At 36.5% G+C, this 16303-nt stretch overlaps 3 protein-coding genes across 3 annotated transcripts; all 3 read right to left on the bottom strand.

The window, feature by feature from the left end:
* Positions 1 to 765: 765 nt before the first annotated feature.
* Positions 766 to 5774, bottom strand: LOC141915324 (uncharacterized). Its single transcript, XM_074806813.1, has 2 exons — positions 5225 to 5774; positions 766 to 2652 (listed from the first exon to the last, which is right to left on the bottom strand). Exons 1-2 carry the CDS (start codon positions 5618 to 5620, stop codon positions 1237 to 1239), a joined length of 1812 nt encoding a protein of 603 aa, XP_074662914.1. The 5' UTR covers positions 5621 to 5774; the 3' UTR covers positions 766 to 1236.
* Positions 5775 to 7718: 1944 nt separating this feature from the next.
* LOC141915328 (uncharacterized) lies at positions 7719 to 9077 on the bottom strand. Its single transcript, XM_074806827.1, has 4 exons — positions 9008 to 9077; positions 8367 to 8546; positions 8166 to 8287; positions 7719 to 7799 (listed from the first exon to the last, which is right to left on the bottom strand). The coding sequence occupies exons 2-4, from the start codon at positions 8539 to 8541 to the stop codon at positions 7719 to 7721; spliced, it is 378 nt and encodes a 125-aa protein (XP_074662928.1). The 5' UTR covers positions 8542 to 8546; positions 9008 to 9077.
* A 2595-nt stretch (positions 9078 to 11672) lies between these two features.
* On the bottom strand, positions 11673 to 15728 carry LOC141914707 (uncharacterized). Its single transcript, XM_074805978.1, has 13 exons — positions 15670 to 15728; positions 15058 to 15180; positions 14878 to 14982; positions 14540 to 14782; positions 14269 to 14395; positions 13869 to 14023; positions 13679 to 13792; positions 13530 to 13595; positions 13227 to 13336; positions 12888 to 12954; positions 12633 to 12805; positions 12361 to 12454; positions 11673 to 12285 (listed from the first exon to the last, which is right to left on the bottom strand). Exons 1-13 carry the CDS (start codon positions 15670 to 15672, stop codon positions 12223 to 12225), a joined length of 1443 nt encoding a protein of 480 aa, XP_074662079.1. The 5' UTR covers positions 15673 to 15728; the 3' UTR covers positions 11673 to 12222.
* Between the last annotated feature and the right edge of the window lie 575 nt (positions 15729 to 16303).

A 16303-nucleotide genomic window follows, 5' to 3' on the forward strand; every position in this document is an offset into this window, starting at 1 on the left:
CTCTTTCTCTCTCTCCATCCTCTATCATCACTAACTGACATAAAAATCCCAGCAAGCAAAAAACGTTTAAACATATGGTGGCCGATTCGGGCCTCACCAAAATTTTTTACCAAGGAAAATCCGAAAACAAATTTGATAGCAAAAAAATTAATATTAGCGCGACGATCATTTCTTCAACAATCATTCTTACAAATATTTCTCGCGCTAAATTTTTTGTTTTCGCATTTCTTGCGCTCTAAAAAATTTCAGCGCGGCCTAAATCAGCCCCACATTAAATACTGTGATTTCACCTCGAAAAATCAACATAAAAAATCTCTGACCACATTGACTCTCGAAAAAATAATTTTCTCACAACGCATTTTCCGATCCTTAACATTCGCTCAACTCTTCTGACCAATTTATCTTGACCGAGTTTACTGGATATCTATCCCTGAAATTTTGTAATGGAAATTTGGTATGTGTGAATCAATGCCCATATTACTGAACCATTCATTTATAGGCTACAGAGCTTACAATACATGTAATAGCTCTATAGATGAATTCATTATTAAACCATAGAATACATTAATATGAAATCAAATTCATCATCATCTTCAAAATACCATCAGGTATCTTCATTATGGATAACACAAATAAAAGCAGTCGCATGTACATACAGTATGGTACCGGTACCTGACAGCACCTGATCATACTAACAACTCTAGCAACACTGCTATCAACTGAATACATGCTGAATAATTTCAGTGCAGGTTCTCCATTCCCTTCATTGTGTAGCTGGCTAATTTTATGGACGTATTCAAAAAGGTGATGATTCAAAAATAGGCAAAATGTTAAAGCTCATTTTGTTAAACATTCCTATTGACCTCATTGAATTATGAGAAAATGCTAAATTCTCCCATCTTGAAGATTGAAAACCTAGTTCAATTAGTCTGCAATGATTTATTTAACCTAGTTCAATCAGTCTTCGATAGAAACGCATTAATTAAACCTAGTTCGATATGTCGTCCTATAGAAACAGATTCTGCGAACTAATGAGCATTACCAGTTCAACAGTTCATACCAACACTAATCAATACTCGCTTTTTATGCTGATGATAATTTCCAAATGTTTTGAAAGAGTTTGTGGCTGATAATATCATTATCAACTATTATAGCACATTATAACACTGACATGACGTATCATAGAATTAGAAATCAACTCGGTAACGATAACAATTGAACTATGATAACCCGTTTTCAATGTACGAGACCGTTCGACGATTGCCCGATGCTGTCGAATTCACAATTCAAGCTGCCCTCTACGTTTAACTCGTGTTTTATCACTTGATCGATGTCGCAATCGAAATCTTCAAACGTATCCAGTGAGAAATCTAAATCTTGCGGAATACCGGAAGAATAGTTTATCTGTTGTTGTTGTTGTTGTGAGACTTGTTGTTGTAATTGTTGCGGTTGTCCAGTCGTTGTTGGTAACATCGTGAATTGTTGGTTGTCCATGTTTAAGACGGTCTGTTGTTGAAGCGCGGCCATCTTTTGAGTAGTTAAGGCAGTGCGTAGAATAGAACTATCGGGAGGTCCGCTCAGTAAACTGATATTGTGTCTCGCCGCTGTTAGTTGCGAACGTAACGCCTGTAATTGTTGTAAACGTTGATCTCTTCTGATCAACGTCGCGTTATTCAACATTTGTTGCTGGTTCATCGAAACCGGGACGTTATTCAAACAGGTGGCGCCACCGTCGTCCTGTATCTCCATATCGCCGCTATCGATCATTGTCAGATCCGTATCGTCCATCAGATTGACCATACCCATATTACCGGCCGTTGCCGAGCTGGTCATCGTACACGTACCTCCGGCCATGTTTATCATTTGTCGCGGAGGACTACAGTTAATCTGGTTTGGATAAGGCGGGGGCGGGGGTAACGCGAATGAATTATCGTAATCTTGTTGTAAGCCGGCGTACGGACTGTTCGTGCGATTGTAACAACTGTTGTCGAACTGCGACGCGATGTTGCGTGACGTTTGTTGTTGTAGAATATGAGGTTGAGGAATCGAAGTCGGACTGCAGGAATTAGTCGCGCGCGCCGCGTTTGAATCGATCAGATTACAGTCGTCTATAACCGTGCAATCGGCTAGTTTAACGATATCGGCTAAACTATCGGTCAGGTGATCCGTAAACTGATCCGTAACCGACGAATAGGGAGTACCGAGACTCGTACGACTCGTCAGTTCGTTCTGCCACGGGATCGGCGATATAGACGGTACCTGGTTGTCATGGAGATCCGGCTCCATTGTTGAATGTATGGGCGACAGTCGGCCGCAGCTGCTGGCGTTAGAACTGGTTCGAGGTCGGAAATCGGGGCTCAGTTGGAAACTGTGCAGAGCCGATGTTTCTAGCAGATCTCCCGCGCTATCGGACAGCGTAGACGTCGGACTCGAGTGGTTCCCTTCCAGAGCCGCTCGCATCGCTTCGACTTTCTTTTTAACGCGGCCGCGCTTTTTTTCGTAGGTTTTTGTGTCCATGCTGGTCGCTCGTCGTCGCGGTGATTTACCAGGTTTCGCGTCCGGATTCAGAATCCACCAGGAACTCTTACCGGTTCCTTCGTTTTGTATGCGCATGAAACGATTGTGTAACGACAGATTGTGTCGGATCGAATTCTGAAATTATACAAAATGTCGATATTTCAAATTTTTGAAATCAGATACAGTAGAACTAACACTCGCTTAATTCAGATTTTTCTATACGGATTTTCAATTAATTCCGATGAAATATTTAGTCCATTTAATCCGGAAACTATTATTCATGATTCCGATTTTACTTAATTCGAAGAAGTCTACGCGCAGTCCCTAGTCATCCGAATTAAGTGAGTTTTACTGAAAATACATTCAATCTCAGGTAATTCATCACCGGATAAATCGTCACGTTACTGAATTCATCCTTATTTTCGAATTCCAGTCGAACTTACTTCAGTCATCATAATACTTCAGTCATCATAAATGGGACGATCATTACGTCGATGACTTAAATTCAAATGACTTGCAAATATGAGAATGGAAGTAATTTGAATCGCAAATTGAGACTTGAAAATAGAGAAGACTTCGGTAGTGTGACAAATTTTCCTAACGTGATTTCAACTAAATTTCCAATTCAATTAACAAGTAGTCATTTGGATCGTCATTTTAATCAGTTTCATCCAGTAAATCTTAAAACTGTTGACATGAAAACCTACAATCTTCATTTCTCCAAAATGTAGGTGAAAATGATTTCCATAAATTTATGGGTTTTTAAAAAAACAATACTATCTTGAATTGATAATATATGCAAGTTGATAAATAGAACATGAACCAATACTAAACCAACTCTCAATATACCATAACGATAAGAAAATCAAGTCCGAAATACTTGGATTAATTACACATAAAATATGTCACGAAGTATCACCATAGCTACGACGACAGTCTATTAGCAATATCTGCTTCATGACTATCGCCACTAATATTGCATTAAACCCTTTAAACAGATTGAAATAAGATAAAAGTTGGACGTTGAATATTGAAATACATCACTCCCAGGGTCGGGCAAACCAAAAGTGCGGAACCAAAACTAAATAGCTCTTAATTCTGAGGTATCTCAGCATCTCTTAGTAGTAAATTGACTAGTAGTGCATCTAGTTGGACCAGTGATAACAGATGATTTAAAGATGTGGGTGAACGTACAGCATTAATTTGGTCCATTTCAGGTATTGGCTTAAGGGGTCATTCATTTATTACATAGCATTGGGGGAGGGGTCAGTGCAATTGTGTACTGTAATGCTTAATTTATATGAAAAATGGCCGATTTTGCGTACAGAGGGGGAAAGGGGGTTGAAAAATTCAAATATTATGCATACGTAATAAATGAATGATCCCTAATTAGAATAGACTGACTAGTGATAGCGTGAACGTAGCTTTATACACATGTGAGGTCAGGATCCACCATCCCCATCATGAACAGAGTTGGGGTCAATACCAGCTTCCCATTTGTGGCAATTTTGGAGCATGCATGCAGAGACTGAATTTGGGTCGAAAGCTCTGGTGGGCATTCTCAAAAAATGTTTCGAAATTATTTTTTCAACATTTTCAAACTTTGTCACTAAACCGTTGGAATTCTCTCTCTTTCCTAAGATGAAATATAAGTTAGTCATCTGAGATTTACTGATTCTTAGTGATAACTACAAAGTGCTAATCAATCAATCATACCATAACGTGATATTAGTACCTTTCCATAGTGTGCCTTATTAGGAATTATCACCTTTATTGCGAATCAGTAGATACCCCCCATGAAGATACCAATTCACGCATAGGTGATATTAGCCTACATCTTGTTCTGTTTAACAGAAATCAATCCAAAGATCATCAAAATTTTGCGCAAAATAATTTCTATAGGCCTACGTACAGATGGTGTCTGTAGAGAAATCTCTTTTACCCATGATTAAATTAGGCTGAATCTTTTTAGTTTTTATTGTCATAACATGTTCATCAGGTTTGAATAATGGAATTTTCGGGTCAAGTACAATAATCAATAGAACTTTTTAATGATTCCAATAAAAGTTTGACTAATGCCACATGTAGGTAGGCTATAGGCCTATGACAGGCTATGGCTTGTCAAACCTTTATTGGATTCATTTCAAAATTGCTCACTTATAAATGTAAAATGATTTGTCTCTATCAAACTGAGCAGTATCATATCCAGTTCCAGGCCACAAATTGTTGCTCAAAAGTTGGTTAAAGATAACCAGTGGATAAATACCATAGTTACAATGAACTTTTAATTGACACTATATCAATTTAATTGTCCATTTGGTTAACTCTAACCAACTTCAGAGCAACTGGCCCCAGAAGTTTTGATCACAGGGACCAAGATATCAAAGATATTTGGATATAGTAGAACCTGTTCAATTCAGATCATTTGACACCGATGAAATTAATCGAGCTTATGAGAGATCACATTTTACAAGACTGTAGTAGGTGAACCATTGATATGAATAGTGGAATTATACTGATCCTGAGGGTACAATGTTTGAGAGCCCTCCTGTTTTCTGATATTGGATATTTGGTAGAGCATCAATTATTCTATAAGTCGATTTGTGGTTTGTTAAATAATATAAATAAAACCATTATGCCTATATAGGCTAGTGTGACGATGATGATGATGATGATGATGATGATGATGATGATGATGATAACTAACCTTCCACCCGGCTGAACTGTTACTGTCGCCCTTATCCTTAAAATACGGTACATTTTGGACCATCCAATCGTAGATTTGTGACAAAGTCAGCCTCTGTTCTGGAGAACTTTGAATGGCTTTCGTTATTAGATCGGCATAACTCAAATTTCCCCATGCATTTCTCCTCGATGAACCTTTAGTTTTCTGTTGAACTGCAGTCGTCGACGAAGGGCTATTCGCTATGGGTTCCTTACAATCCCCGCTTTCATCAGTGACAGTCACTGATACTGGCTGGTCCCCGGGCGTATTTTCAGCCGATGGTACAGCATCTTCCCTTCTTATCGCTGGCCATGTGTTAGAACGAGCTCGCGTTTGAGGCTCGAAATTTGGGTCGATCTCTAACTCCGGTACGTCCATGATTATTAATATATAACAATATTAATATTAATATATATCTCCCGATGATTCGATGATTGAACACTAACACAACTCTAGTCACAATTTACATCCTTTAAAAACCATATCCTATCCGTATAATGTTGGTAAAGCTCGTCATTATTCCTACTGACTGACTGTGATATAGAGAGAGTAGTAGTGCAGTGTATATGCACGGTGTGGTGTTGGTGGGTACTTCACTATGAGTGACGTCGAGCTGTACATAATACATGTGTGCAGATCTGACCTGGTTACATACACTAGATGTAGGTTAAACTAGAACTCGTTTTCCAAATCGATATATTTAACAGACAAGATATAATCTTTGAAACGATTGTATATCATCAAATGTAAATCAAAATTGTGAATTAATAACGATAAATAGCCCTATTCAAAGAACGGTTAAATTTACTGAATTAGGAAGGCTCCAAATGAATAATCTGAGATATTGGAATTTTAGGGTTTCGCATCTCTCTTTATATCTAGTCATTGCGCATGTTTAAAGGTTTTATTCCATTACATGGCCTATATTTATTACAATATTTCGTTTATGGTTTATGGTAAATAAAGAATTTAATTTGATTGAATTACTGCATATGTGTCAGTGCATATCACTGAGAAATGTGCAGCACAATCAAAAGAACCCTGAATAAATATAATACAAAATAAATGGGGCTCGTAATAGATTAGTCTATTCTTAAAACGATTTCCAAATAGAATAGTGGACCGGTATTTTTAGGAGAGGTCAATGGTGGTGTTGGGCAGGAACCAGTTCACCAATATACTTCAATATGAACACACAGACACTACTGCCAGCACTGCGTGGAATGGGCATCATCAGGAATCCAGGGCAGATTAGTGATTGAAAAAAGGGTAAACTGAAGATAAACTGAAGATGAACCCTGAAACGAAGACCAAAGTGAAGGAAAAATAGGAAGTTCAAGGAAACTATGATTACTAAACAGTTTTGCCATTTTGTGCGATCACAGTGGAGTTCATCACCCAGAAGCAGTTCGAGTACCAGTGTCCAAGCTATCACTACTATACTGCACAACACACCCATTTATTATTAGGTTCATACTGTGTGTATAATCAAGCCATATAAAGAAGGGTTGACCTCGGGTTATCGCACAGATTCATTTCATAAACACAGGACAACTATATCCATTATTTATTCATTATCTACATCCTACTAACTGCTACACATATATCACGAACACACGTGTCTATAATTTTCAAGAGAAATCCCAATTAAATGCTACCTCATTGCCTAACTAAACGCACATCATTAGCTAATTGCATTTCACTTAGTCATCATAAAAGATCCTTTGATTTTCATCAGAGTTTCTTCCAGAACTTTACGCAAAAGACGTTCTTTCATTTGGTATTCATAGACAGTCACTAAATCCCTCAACAAAAAATAAATCATTCACAAATTTAAGCTTATTGACCTTTATGTCTATCCGATATCAATGTCATCTTCAGGAATACTTTTTGGACGACTATTAGGATATAAAGCGGTACATTGCAATTCTTTTAATGCCACTGCTCATCTTTGCCCAATCTAACTCAAATTCAATGAAAATACCATTCTTAAAGATGACAAATTCGCCTTAAATTCCATGTTTTTTAATGGTCCCGGCAACAATAAATGACCTTTCCTGTAATTCAATCATCAAATCGAATATCAGCTGAAGGAAATATTCCGAACACTATTTTCATTTCTTATTGTGGGATTTCATATTATTATCACAACACGAACTCGGGTTATTTATAGACAGTATTCAGGTGCAGTTACTACTCGTGATAAACTCGTTGCGACAATGACGCACTTATATTAGATGTTGCTGTAAGAATTTGTATCAATGCTGTATACTTATCACCGGACGGAAGCCTAAAATATTAAAAGCAACAAAAATTACTTTCCATCAGTCATAATGATAATAAGTTCATTTTTCCCGCATCAGACTTTCTTTTTCATCTTACCTTTTCTCCTCATTTTCTTTCATCTTCATCTCGTTGTTATCTGAAAAAATTACGATGACACACTTGAATGATTAACACCTGCATTTAGGCCTAATTAATCTAAATTAATTTGCATGAAATGAAAGTAGGTCTTACCGCCTTCTAAAGAACATCCACCAGTACAGCACTGACTTAACTGAAATAGGAAATACGGACGAATTAGTTGAAATGTTCCTCAGCTTTTTAACCAGATCCAGAGTTCTTTATAGATTTCATGGAGTTGAAACTAATTCATCAAATCTTTCAAGGCTTCATTTATTAAATAGGGAGTAAGTTTTTTAGGTTACTAGACTCTCTTCATTTTCCACATCAGAGTTTAGTTTCGCAGCTTGCCTTTCATTTATATTTCTGAATCAGATGAAATATTACATTAATGGCGAAATTAGAAATTTCTTGTGTTACTTATGGGGATAGTTTCATTTCAATCTTATGTATCCAAACAAAAATCTAGTACCCTCGAGTTACCAGGATCCTGCATCCAGGATGCAGATCCTCAACTTACTGGCGTTCTCATTGTTATATTCAACAATTCCTGGAAACTTGATTTTGTTTCATCTAAAATCGAGTCAACTGAATTCTTAAACGTGTCCAATTCAAGGTACATCTTTTGTCGTAGAAATTCATCTGAAAAAACGTTAAAAATTCTTCGAACTTTATTTATCAGAGTTTGAATTCACACTTTTTTGTTGTGATTTGACCTTACGTAAATGACAAAAAACTTTATCAGTTGTAAGATCGCAGTTAGTGAATGGGTCATCTAAACCACTAACACCGACTACATCAGGTTGAGATGAATTAGTTTCTGAAGTTCCTGATGAACTGTAAACTTCCTCTCTGACTATTCTGTAGGGTTGATAATCAAGGGGTTCTTCGTCCATTCTTTCTGAAAATGAAAAAAGGCAACACAATCAGCAGTGCCTTGCCTTGTACACAGTGTCGGACCTCCCAAAGGACCGACTGTGTGGACGTGGAGTGCCGAGTCAACATCCACATCTGTACGAGAGAAATCCCACAATAACGAAGCTAAGATTGAAAAATTCTATATCAGAATGATTGTATATTCTGATATAGAATTTTTCAATCTTGGCTTTGTTATTGTGGGATTTCTCTCGTCATCATCATACACGGATATTGTGTATCTTCTCGTCTAATCTAGATCTGTAGACTATACGTCACTGGTCAGTGGTGTGTCGGTGTGACGACTTTTGACATTTGTCATTTGAGAGTATCACTGACTGTATGGACGGTTCGGGTTGGACATGGAGCAAATAAACCGACTCAAAGATTATCTCGGTATTTTACTACTAAACTCATCGTGATATACTAATCAAATTAACAACATACCTACTTAATGCAGACAGAAAGCACCCTAAAATATGAGGAAAAAACAAAACTGCATTTCAAAAATTTGCCAGATTCCACGCGACCTTCGTACTTGACAACCAATCCCTAGTATATTGGATTTAACACCAACCTTTCTGAGCGTATGCACCAGTTCAGTTCGAATCCCGTTAACCACTTCAGCGTCTCATTAAATGGTCTTTTACCGCCTAGGAATCGTAACGCTTGCTCAAAACTTCGACGTGTAATTCTAAACGAGTTACTCCGATAGGTTTTTGGCCGAATAAACCGAAAGAATGGCACATGAAGCATCTGCAGGATCAATTATTTCATTTTCTGACGAAAGATTAGAAAATGTATTAGAATGTATGAAGACGAGTAAGTGTTTTTTTCAGAGACGGGTTAAGACTGATGTGTCCTCTCGTCCTCCTCGATCGACTTTTTATTTTTCATCTTAGCTTATCCGTACGTGGAAAATTCCTTGTCTGAAAAATGCAACCAGCACCAGCAGCAACCGATAAAAGATGATGTAGTTTGGTTCATGAAATGCGGTAAGAATTATTAAAGCGTAAGGTGAAATGTTACTGTGAGAAATCTGAAGGCGGTCTCCCTAGCTGCTGTAGAATCGTTTTAAAGTGTGCCCCGGGCGACGAGAGCGATTGATTTTTGACTTCAAAATGCATTTATTGACCGGTGATAGCATTTCCGAGAACCATTATTCGATATAATAAGATTGTGACTCCATGTGGTAGCTCTGATTTGATTTGAATGAAGAGCAGTCTTCCTAAACCCTGGATCCACCCGGTGGTCCGTTTGAGGTACCCCTCTAGCTATTGCATCGATCAATATTATTGAATTATTTTCAGCATGGAATACTGCTTTACATCTTGAGCGTAATCCTCGTATGATGTATGAATTCTATGAGATCAGTAACAAATTTGGTACTCTGGTCGCCAAGCAAGATTTATCTAGCTTTCTGAGACAGAAAACAAACTTATTAATGTCAATAGCTGCCGGATTGAAAGTCATTAGAACTTCATCGAATACAGATAATGTAATTACAAGTCAAGGCAAACAGAAAAAACCGTCTAAATTGCACCAACTACAACATCGTTACTTTGAGTTTCAGCGATCAACTATGACAGCAATTGAAAATGATATCGAATCTTGTAAACAGATCGATCTCAAAATGAGAGAAAAAAAGAAACTTTCTAATTGTTCAGGTAGGATCACAGGTTCCTTCATTCCCTTGTGCAGCATGATTGTGGGGGTGAAAACGACTGCTCGGGACATTGCATCGTACATGTTATAATATATTGTCTGCCTTTGTGATTAATGTTCTGTAGATAAAGTTGAAATAGTGCTTCATCTTTATGAATTTGAGTTGAGATGTCGATCTCGCGATGTTCAAAAACTATCGGATATTATTGAACAAGTTCGTCAAAGATCATCAAACATCGATTCGAAAACGTACCTTATAATGGCAGGTAAAAAACGAAATTGTTGGATATTTTTAAATTCATTTTGAAATCATGATTATCTGTTCATGATTAACCACGAATCAGGGGAAGTTTGAGTCGAGCCATGTACTGACCCTATTTTTGCCAAGATGTCATTTTCACAACATTGGCTTAAGAAAGTTAATACAAATATTTGTAAATTGTCATTACTGTTGATTTAGTGCGTTAGAATCGCTTATGCTTAAGGAATGATCCACTTCCAAATTTCCCTCAGGGATCGAAACCCAACTGCCTACCATAGACTTCAATGTAATCATGCACCATTTACTCAATTCATATAACCATCAGCCTAGGAATTTCTGCCCCCTCCCCTCCCCGCCCCTCGCATCTTATTCTTGGACCCATCCAAGCGAATTGTTTTATGTGGTAGGTCTTATTATGGAGAATGATACAACAGAGCTTCAGGAGACGTATAAACAAGTTCTCAATTTAGCCATCAATCATCTTAACATTGAGAAGGATTATAAAACGATTAGGTGAGGAGGGAAAATTCGCAGAAAACTTAATCTTTGTAAATATGAAATGTAAACGAGAATGTCGATAAGAGTTGTTTGTAATTTATATATTCGCACACGGCGCAGTAAAGCATATCGTAGTTTGGTACAATCGTATCTAACACAACACGATGATTTATGGAATGAAGTTACTCAAATCGTTGATTACATCGAGAATTTAAATCCAGCCGGTTTATACCCAGAAATAGAGATCGTTTGGTTAATGACGAAAATGTGGAATATTGGAATACATTACATCAGGCAAGTTATCATCAGTACAATGAATTCTATCTCTTCGCGGGACGTCAGGCCCACAGTCAAATTGGACCTCAATTTCGTAAAATACTAAATATTCTACAAAATATATATAAAATATATTCAATTGAGTCTAATTAATACGAATCTTGTGAAATTGTCAGGTTTCGTCCAATTTTTCATTGGTATAATTATCTTAGTTTGAACATGCTAGAAATCATTGAAATAAACGAGGTTCCCGGCGTCGAAATAATGTGAATAACGCCGTGTTTTATTGCAGTTGTTTGGAGATAAAGTCTGGTATTTCATGGTGTACACTGGCAATGCGATTCCTTCAACAACTCAATACACTGAAGAAAAACTATGAAGTTCAGGTTTTTATGAAATTTCGATTTATTTATTTCAAAAGTAACTTTTGCACATTATTTACGTGATAAACATGTTGTGTTAATTTGTTTGTAGATGAATGATCATTTCACCGAGATACTCTGTATGGGTAACCCAAAGAAACATCAATAGATCTCAGTAATTCATTTTGCATACGACTAAAAAATGACAGCAGCGAATAAACCATTAGAGTTATTCGTAAAAATGCTATGAACAAATATTGCGTATATGTTAACAAATTTTTATACAATATAAATAAGTAACTTACTCATACAACATTCATACATTATGTATACATTTGTATTATGTCTACAGTCCCAGTTTTATGGAATAAAAAGACATCGTTGCAAGTATGTACAAGAGGCACTGATCTGACTGAAGAGAAGACCCGCAATACGAAGTAAAATGAATATCAAGGATTTTTAAAACATTTCCCAAAACAGTTGAAACAAACAATTGAAAGAAAGGTCCAAAATCTCCTTTTAGATTTACTTCACATTGTGGCTTGTCCTAAGTTGAATTAGACAGTGCTTGTCTATTAGTCGAAGCCCTGTTTTTAAGTTCAAGTTTTCACCGGAACATCCTTCGCGTAATTTATCCAGAAACTACTCGGACATTTTGCTTCCTGAAAAAAAAACAACTTATAATATGTTATACAGTCACAAAAGAATTGAAAACTAACTGAACCAATGATAATTACTATAATTTTAGCTCCATTGATCATTGCATTGTATGTGAGATGTTGCGGCAAAACTTGTTCTTCTTTTTCATCAATTTCATCAAATTCACGTTCGCTGTAAATAAATCATCAACGCGTGTTGTTTACTACTCGTTTTGTTTTGAGAAAAGAATAAAGTTCATGTACAATCAATTCGCGATTATTTCCAAAAATTCAGATCAATGTTATTTAGGCGAAGGAACTGAACATCATCTTAACCGAAAAAATACAGACTGTAGTGAATTTATCTTTACCTGACTTGTTGTTTCATTGAACCGTTTGATGAACAAATTTCCGATTCTCTTTCCTCGAGTATCGTACGAATAGGATGCAGAGTTTCTAATCTATCAATCGATATTTCCTCTCGGATATCGTCCTGTCTTTGTTGAGATTTATTTGACAGTTTCTTAAAGGAAGTTTCATCAATCTGAAAAACATCGAGAAAGAAAATACATTTCAATCTTTCAGAAATTGTGTCCAAAAGTGATTTTTCTATGAGTCTTATTTACAATATCGCTTAGTTGTGGACCTTCCAGAAACAGAAACAGATCATCCATTCCGTGTTTATCCACTATCCTACAAAAAAATATAGAAATTATTTCCATTATACCAACTGATCATGATTATAAAAGACCAACGATATTGAAGATTGAGAATGATAGACATTTCGGGTGCTTCTAAAATCTTCAGATTAATTAGAAATGACTGGATACAGTTAATAGAATACCCAACACTTGGAGGAATGTAATGAACACAAACTACATTTTCTTTAATATACATGAGAGACCATAAAACCAACTGATCATGCAGCATACACTGAGACACTAATGAATAGAATTTGAAAGTACCTTTGAGTTGATGCCGTATTAGTCAACGCTAATTGATACATTTTTCTCAAACGTTGCACAAACGTTTGGCGGTAGAATTCTCGCTCTTTCATTTCAAATTTTTCAGCCTCCTACAAACAATGATTATTGATTACTATAAACTAGGGTTTAGAACGTGGAAGAGTTTTGAAAAGTTTTTGAGGGACCACAGGCTAAAACTTTGGGGGTTTTTGTAAGGCCCTCAAAATTGAATTTTATAATTTGAAGGGCTGTAGGAACCCTGATACTGCTCGGGTTTAGATCAAGGAGGAATATTATACCTACCTCAATAGGATCAGGAGGTGGTTTTGATAAATCCATCGTAAAACAGTGAAGTTTCGGCATTTCAATCTATAAATATATAAAGATAAATCTAAAAAGATATCTTCTATTTTGTCAAATAATTCAGTTTAAGATACGGAATGCAATTTTACCTTTGGAAATATGAGATCCGCATCTAATTTAGTTGCAGATTTTGAAGATAGATTTAATGCAGAAATTCTGTTTTTGCCTCCTTTCGTCCTTCTCTGTACAGGAATCGCTGGTTTCTATCATCATAAGCATAAACCATAATAACAAAATAAAACTTGAATCACTGATAGCCGTTAATGAAATTATGTTTACCCTGTTTTTAGGAGGTGCTTGTTGCGTGACGGCCCAACCTGGCCTAGGACCTTCTTGACTTCCAGGACGAGACGATTCTTCTTCTAATAAGGAAAGCTGCCTCGATTGAGTAGATATCACAGGTTTATCCATCACTGGTGGCTCATTCCCTGAATCTATCAATAAAATTCTAAATAATTTCATTTGAATAATAACCATTGATGAAACACTGAGTTTGTGTTATGATGACAAAAAGAATGAAAATAAGTATCCAGAACATTTCCTTACACCAAAAACTTATTCAATGCTTTGACAACTAAGGAAACATTTTTGATTCTTTCTATTTTAAGAGTGGGATTTTATGTTTACTCTGAATAAATTTATAATAAAAGAATTAATTTGTTGGATTAGCAATCCATACCTTCCTCAGGTTCTTCCTCTCCATCGACATCTGATATAAATCTACCATGGTTTTCCCAAAATGCATCGGAATCTTCTGCGTTTTTTATTTTTCCAGTTTTGTATAAATTTTCTTCCAATTTCACCATCTACATTGAATTCAATAGAAATATTCTTACCACACAAATATCGAGGCAACATTTCGGTTGCTTCTTAATCGTGCAGCTTTTAAATTCATTAATAAAGATAAGGGCAAATTTAGCTTTTCAGAGCAGTAGATTACTAAAAATTACCTGATAGTAATAAGATTTTGGAAGATCTCTCATGAAAGAATCATCGTGAATGAGTTTGTGTTTTAATCTCGGTAATCGCGATTTCGACCGTAATCGTGTAATTTGTAATCTATTCTCTGATTCGATAGAACGTTTTTTTATTTCCTGTCTCTGTTTGTTCACTTTATCCGTTAACATATCCATATACTGATGATAATAATAATGTTTCAGCTTTTTCAAGTCATCATGAACTTGCAAATATTTCTGGAATCGATAATTATGAAATAAATTGTGAGTTATTGTGTGTACAATATCATTGACCTATCAGAGCAAAAATACCGTAGGCTAAATTTATTTACCTCTTCATTTTGTTTCCTCTTTCTTTCCTCTTCCTTTTCATCATCTGTATCATCTACAAATGATTTCTTTTTTCTCCTTTTCGGTTTTTCTTCCTTGATTCGAACCTGGAATTAAATGTTCGATCGCGTAAGTTTCAAAAGAACGATATCTAAATCACATCGATTGAAAAATGAACTCACTGTTTTCTTCTTTGGTTCCTTGAACCCGTATTGCTGTAAGACGCTGACCATTGACGATTTCGCTTTGTTGTTGCATTTTGATTGTATTAAGGGAAACGTTTTCTCCTTTTTAACGGTAGATTCCTGTTTAAAAAAGAGAAGCAATATGGAAAATTAGCCGACGAGTTAAATTTAGTAGGAGTGACAAGTCAACAGGATATAGGCCTCTGTGTAGATGAAGTGTGTACTGCCTGTAAGCATTGGATAAACTGTTTGTTGATTGATGACAGGTCACAGGGACTTGGATAAAACCAGTATCATCAATGACCAACTCCAGTGCCTCTGTTTTTTATCATAAACAGGGGCACTGGGCCCTGGAGGTGATCATACTCAAAATACTGCCACTGACTGAGACTGAGTGACTGACTGCGGACGTGTGGGTGTTCTGTTTGTTTGATGGTCCACTCCACTTTCAATTGTGACGAGAGTCCCTTAGATTTTACATCTTAGATTTTCTTAGATATTTAGATCTTAGATTTTCAAATTAAATGTGCTCCATGAAAGCGAACAACCTCGAACATGCATTTCATAATCAATTTGGGGGGTTTAACATTTTTGTAGATATATAGGTACCATGTTTGGTCGTCACGTTGATTTTTGGAATTTTCTCTATTCTAGGCCGCCATGTTTCCTGTTGTCAAAACAATCTAAAGCTCGCACTGTGCCCCTAGGGGCACTAGGGCCCTGAACGTGTGAAACACTATCCATATTCGCTTACGGTTGACCGTCCTGTGCTGCCCCTACGTATAACGATAGCGGGAAAAACGCGAACTAACTCAATGTTCGCTTGCCAGACCCATTTAATGTCCGTAGTGGAGAAACTAATTACCGATTTGCGGGCCGGATCCCGCGAAAATTCACAAACAACGCGGTCTGCAGCAAAATCAACTGGCAACTTTTTCCGTATTAAAATTTGTTTTGATAAAAGTAAATTTGTATCGTAATATATATTTCTAATGGGGGAGAGAGCGACAGGAGTTTACAAACCGATATAAACCGGCTTGTACACAAACCGATTTCAAACAAATGCGCCTCTACTAATTTAGTAGAGGCGCATTTGTTTGAAATCACAAAAATATAATGGAATAAAAGAAGCCTCTTGAGTTTAAATTACAGAAGTTCATTTCCGATGTCCAATTCCCAGGTCTGAGTCACTCGTTCGATCCAATCTTCAAGATACGAACAAAATACATAAATTATTTGGGCA

The sequence above is a fragment of the Tubulanus polymorphus genome, chromosome 1 (genome assembly GCF_964204645.1).
Source record: "Tubulanus polymorphus chromosome 1, tnTubPoly1.2, whole genome shotgun sequence".
In the NCBI taxonomy this organism is placed as follows: domain Eukaryota; kingdom Metazoa; phylum Nemertea; class Palaeonemertea; order Tubulaniformes; family Tubulanidae; genus Tubulanus; species Tubulanus polymorphus.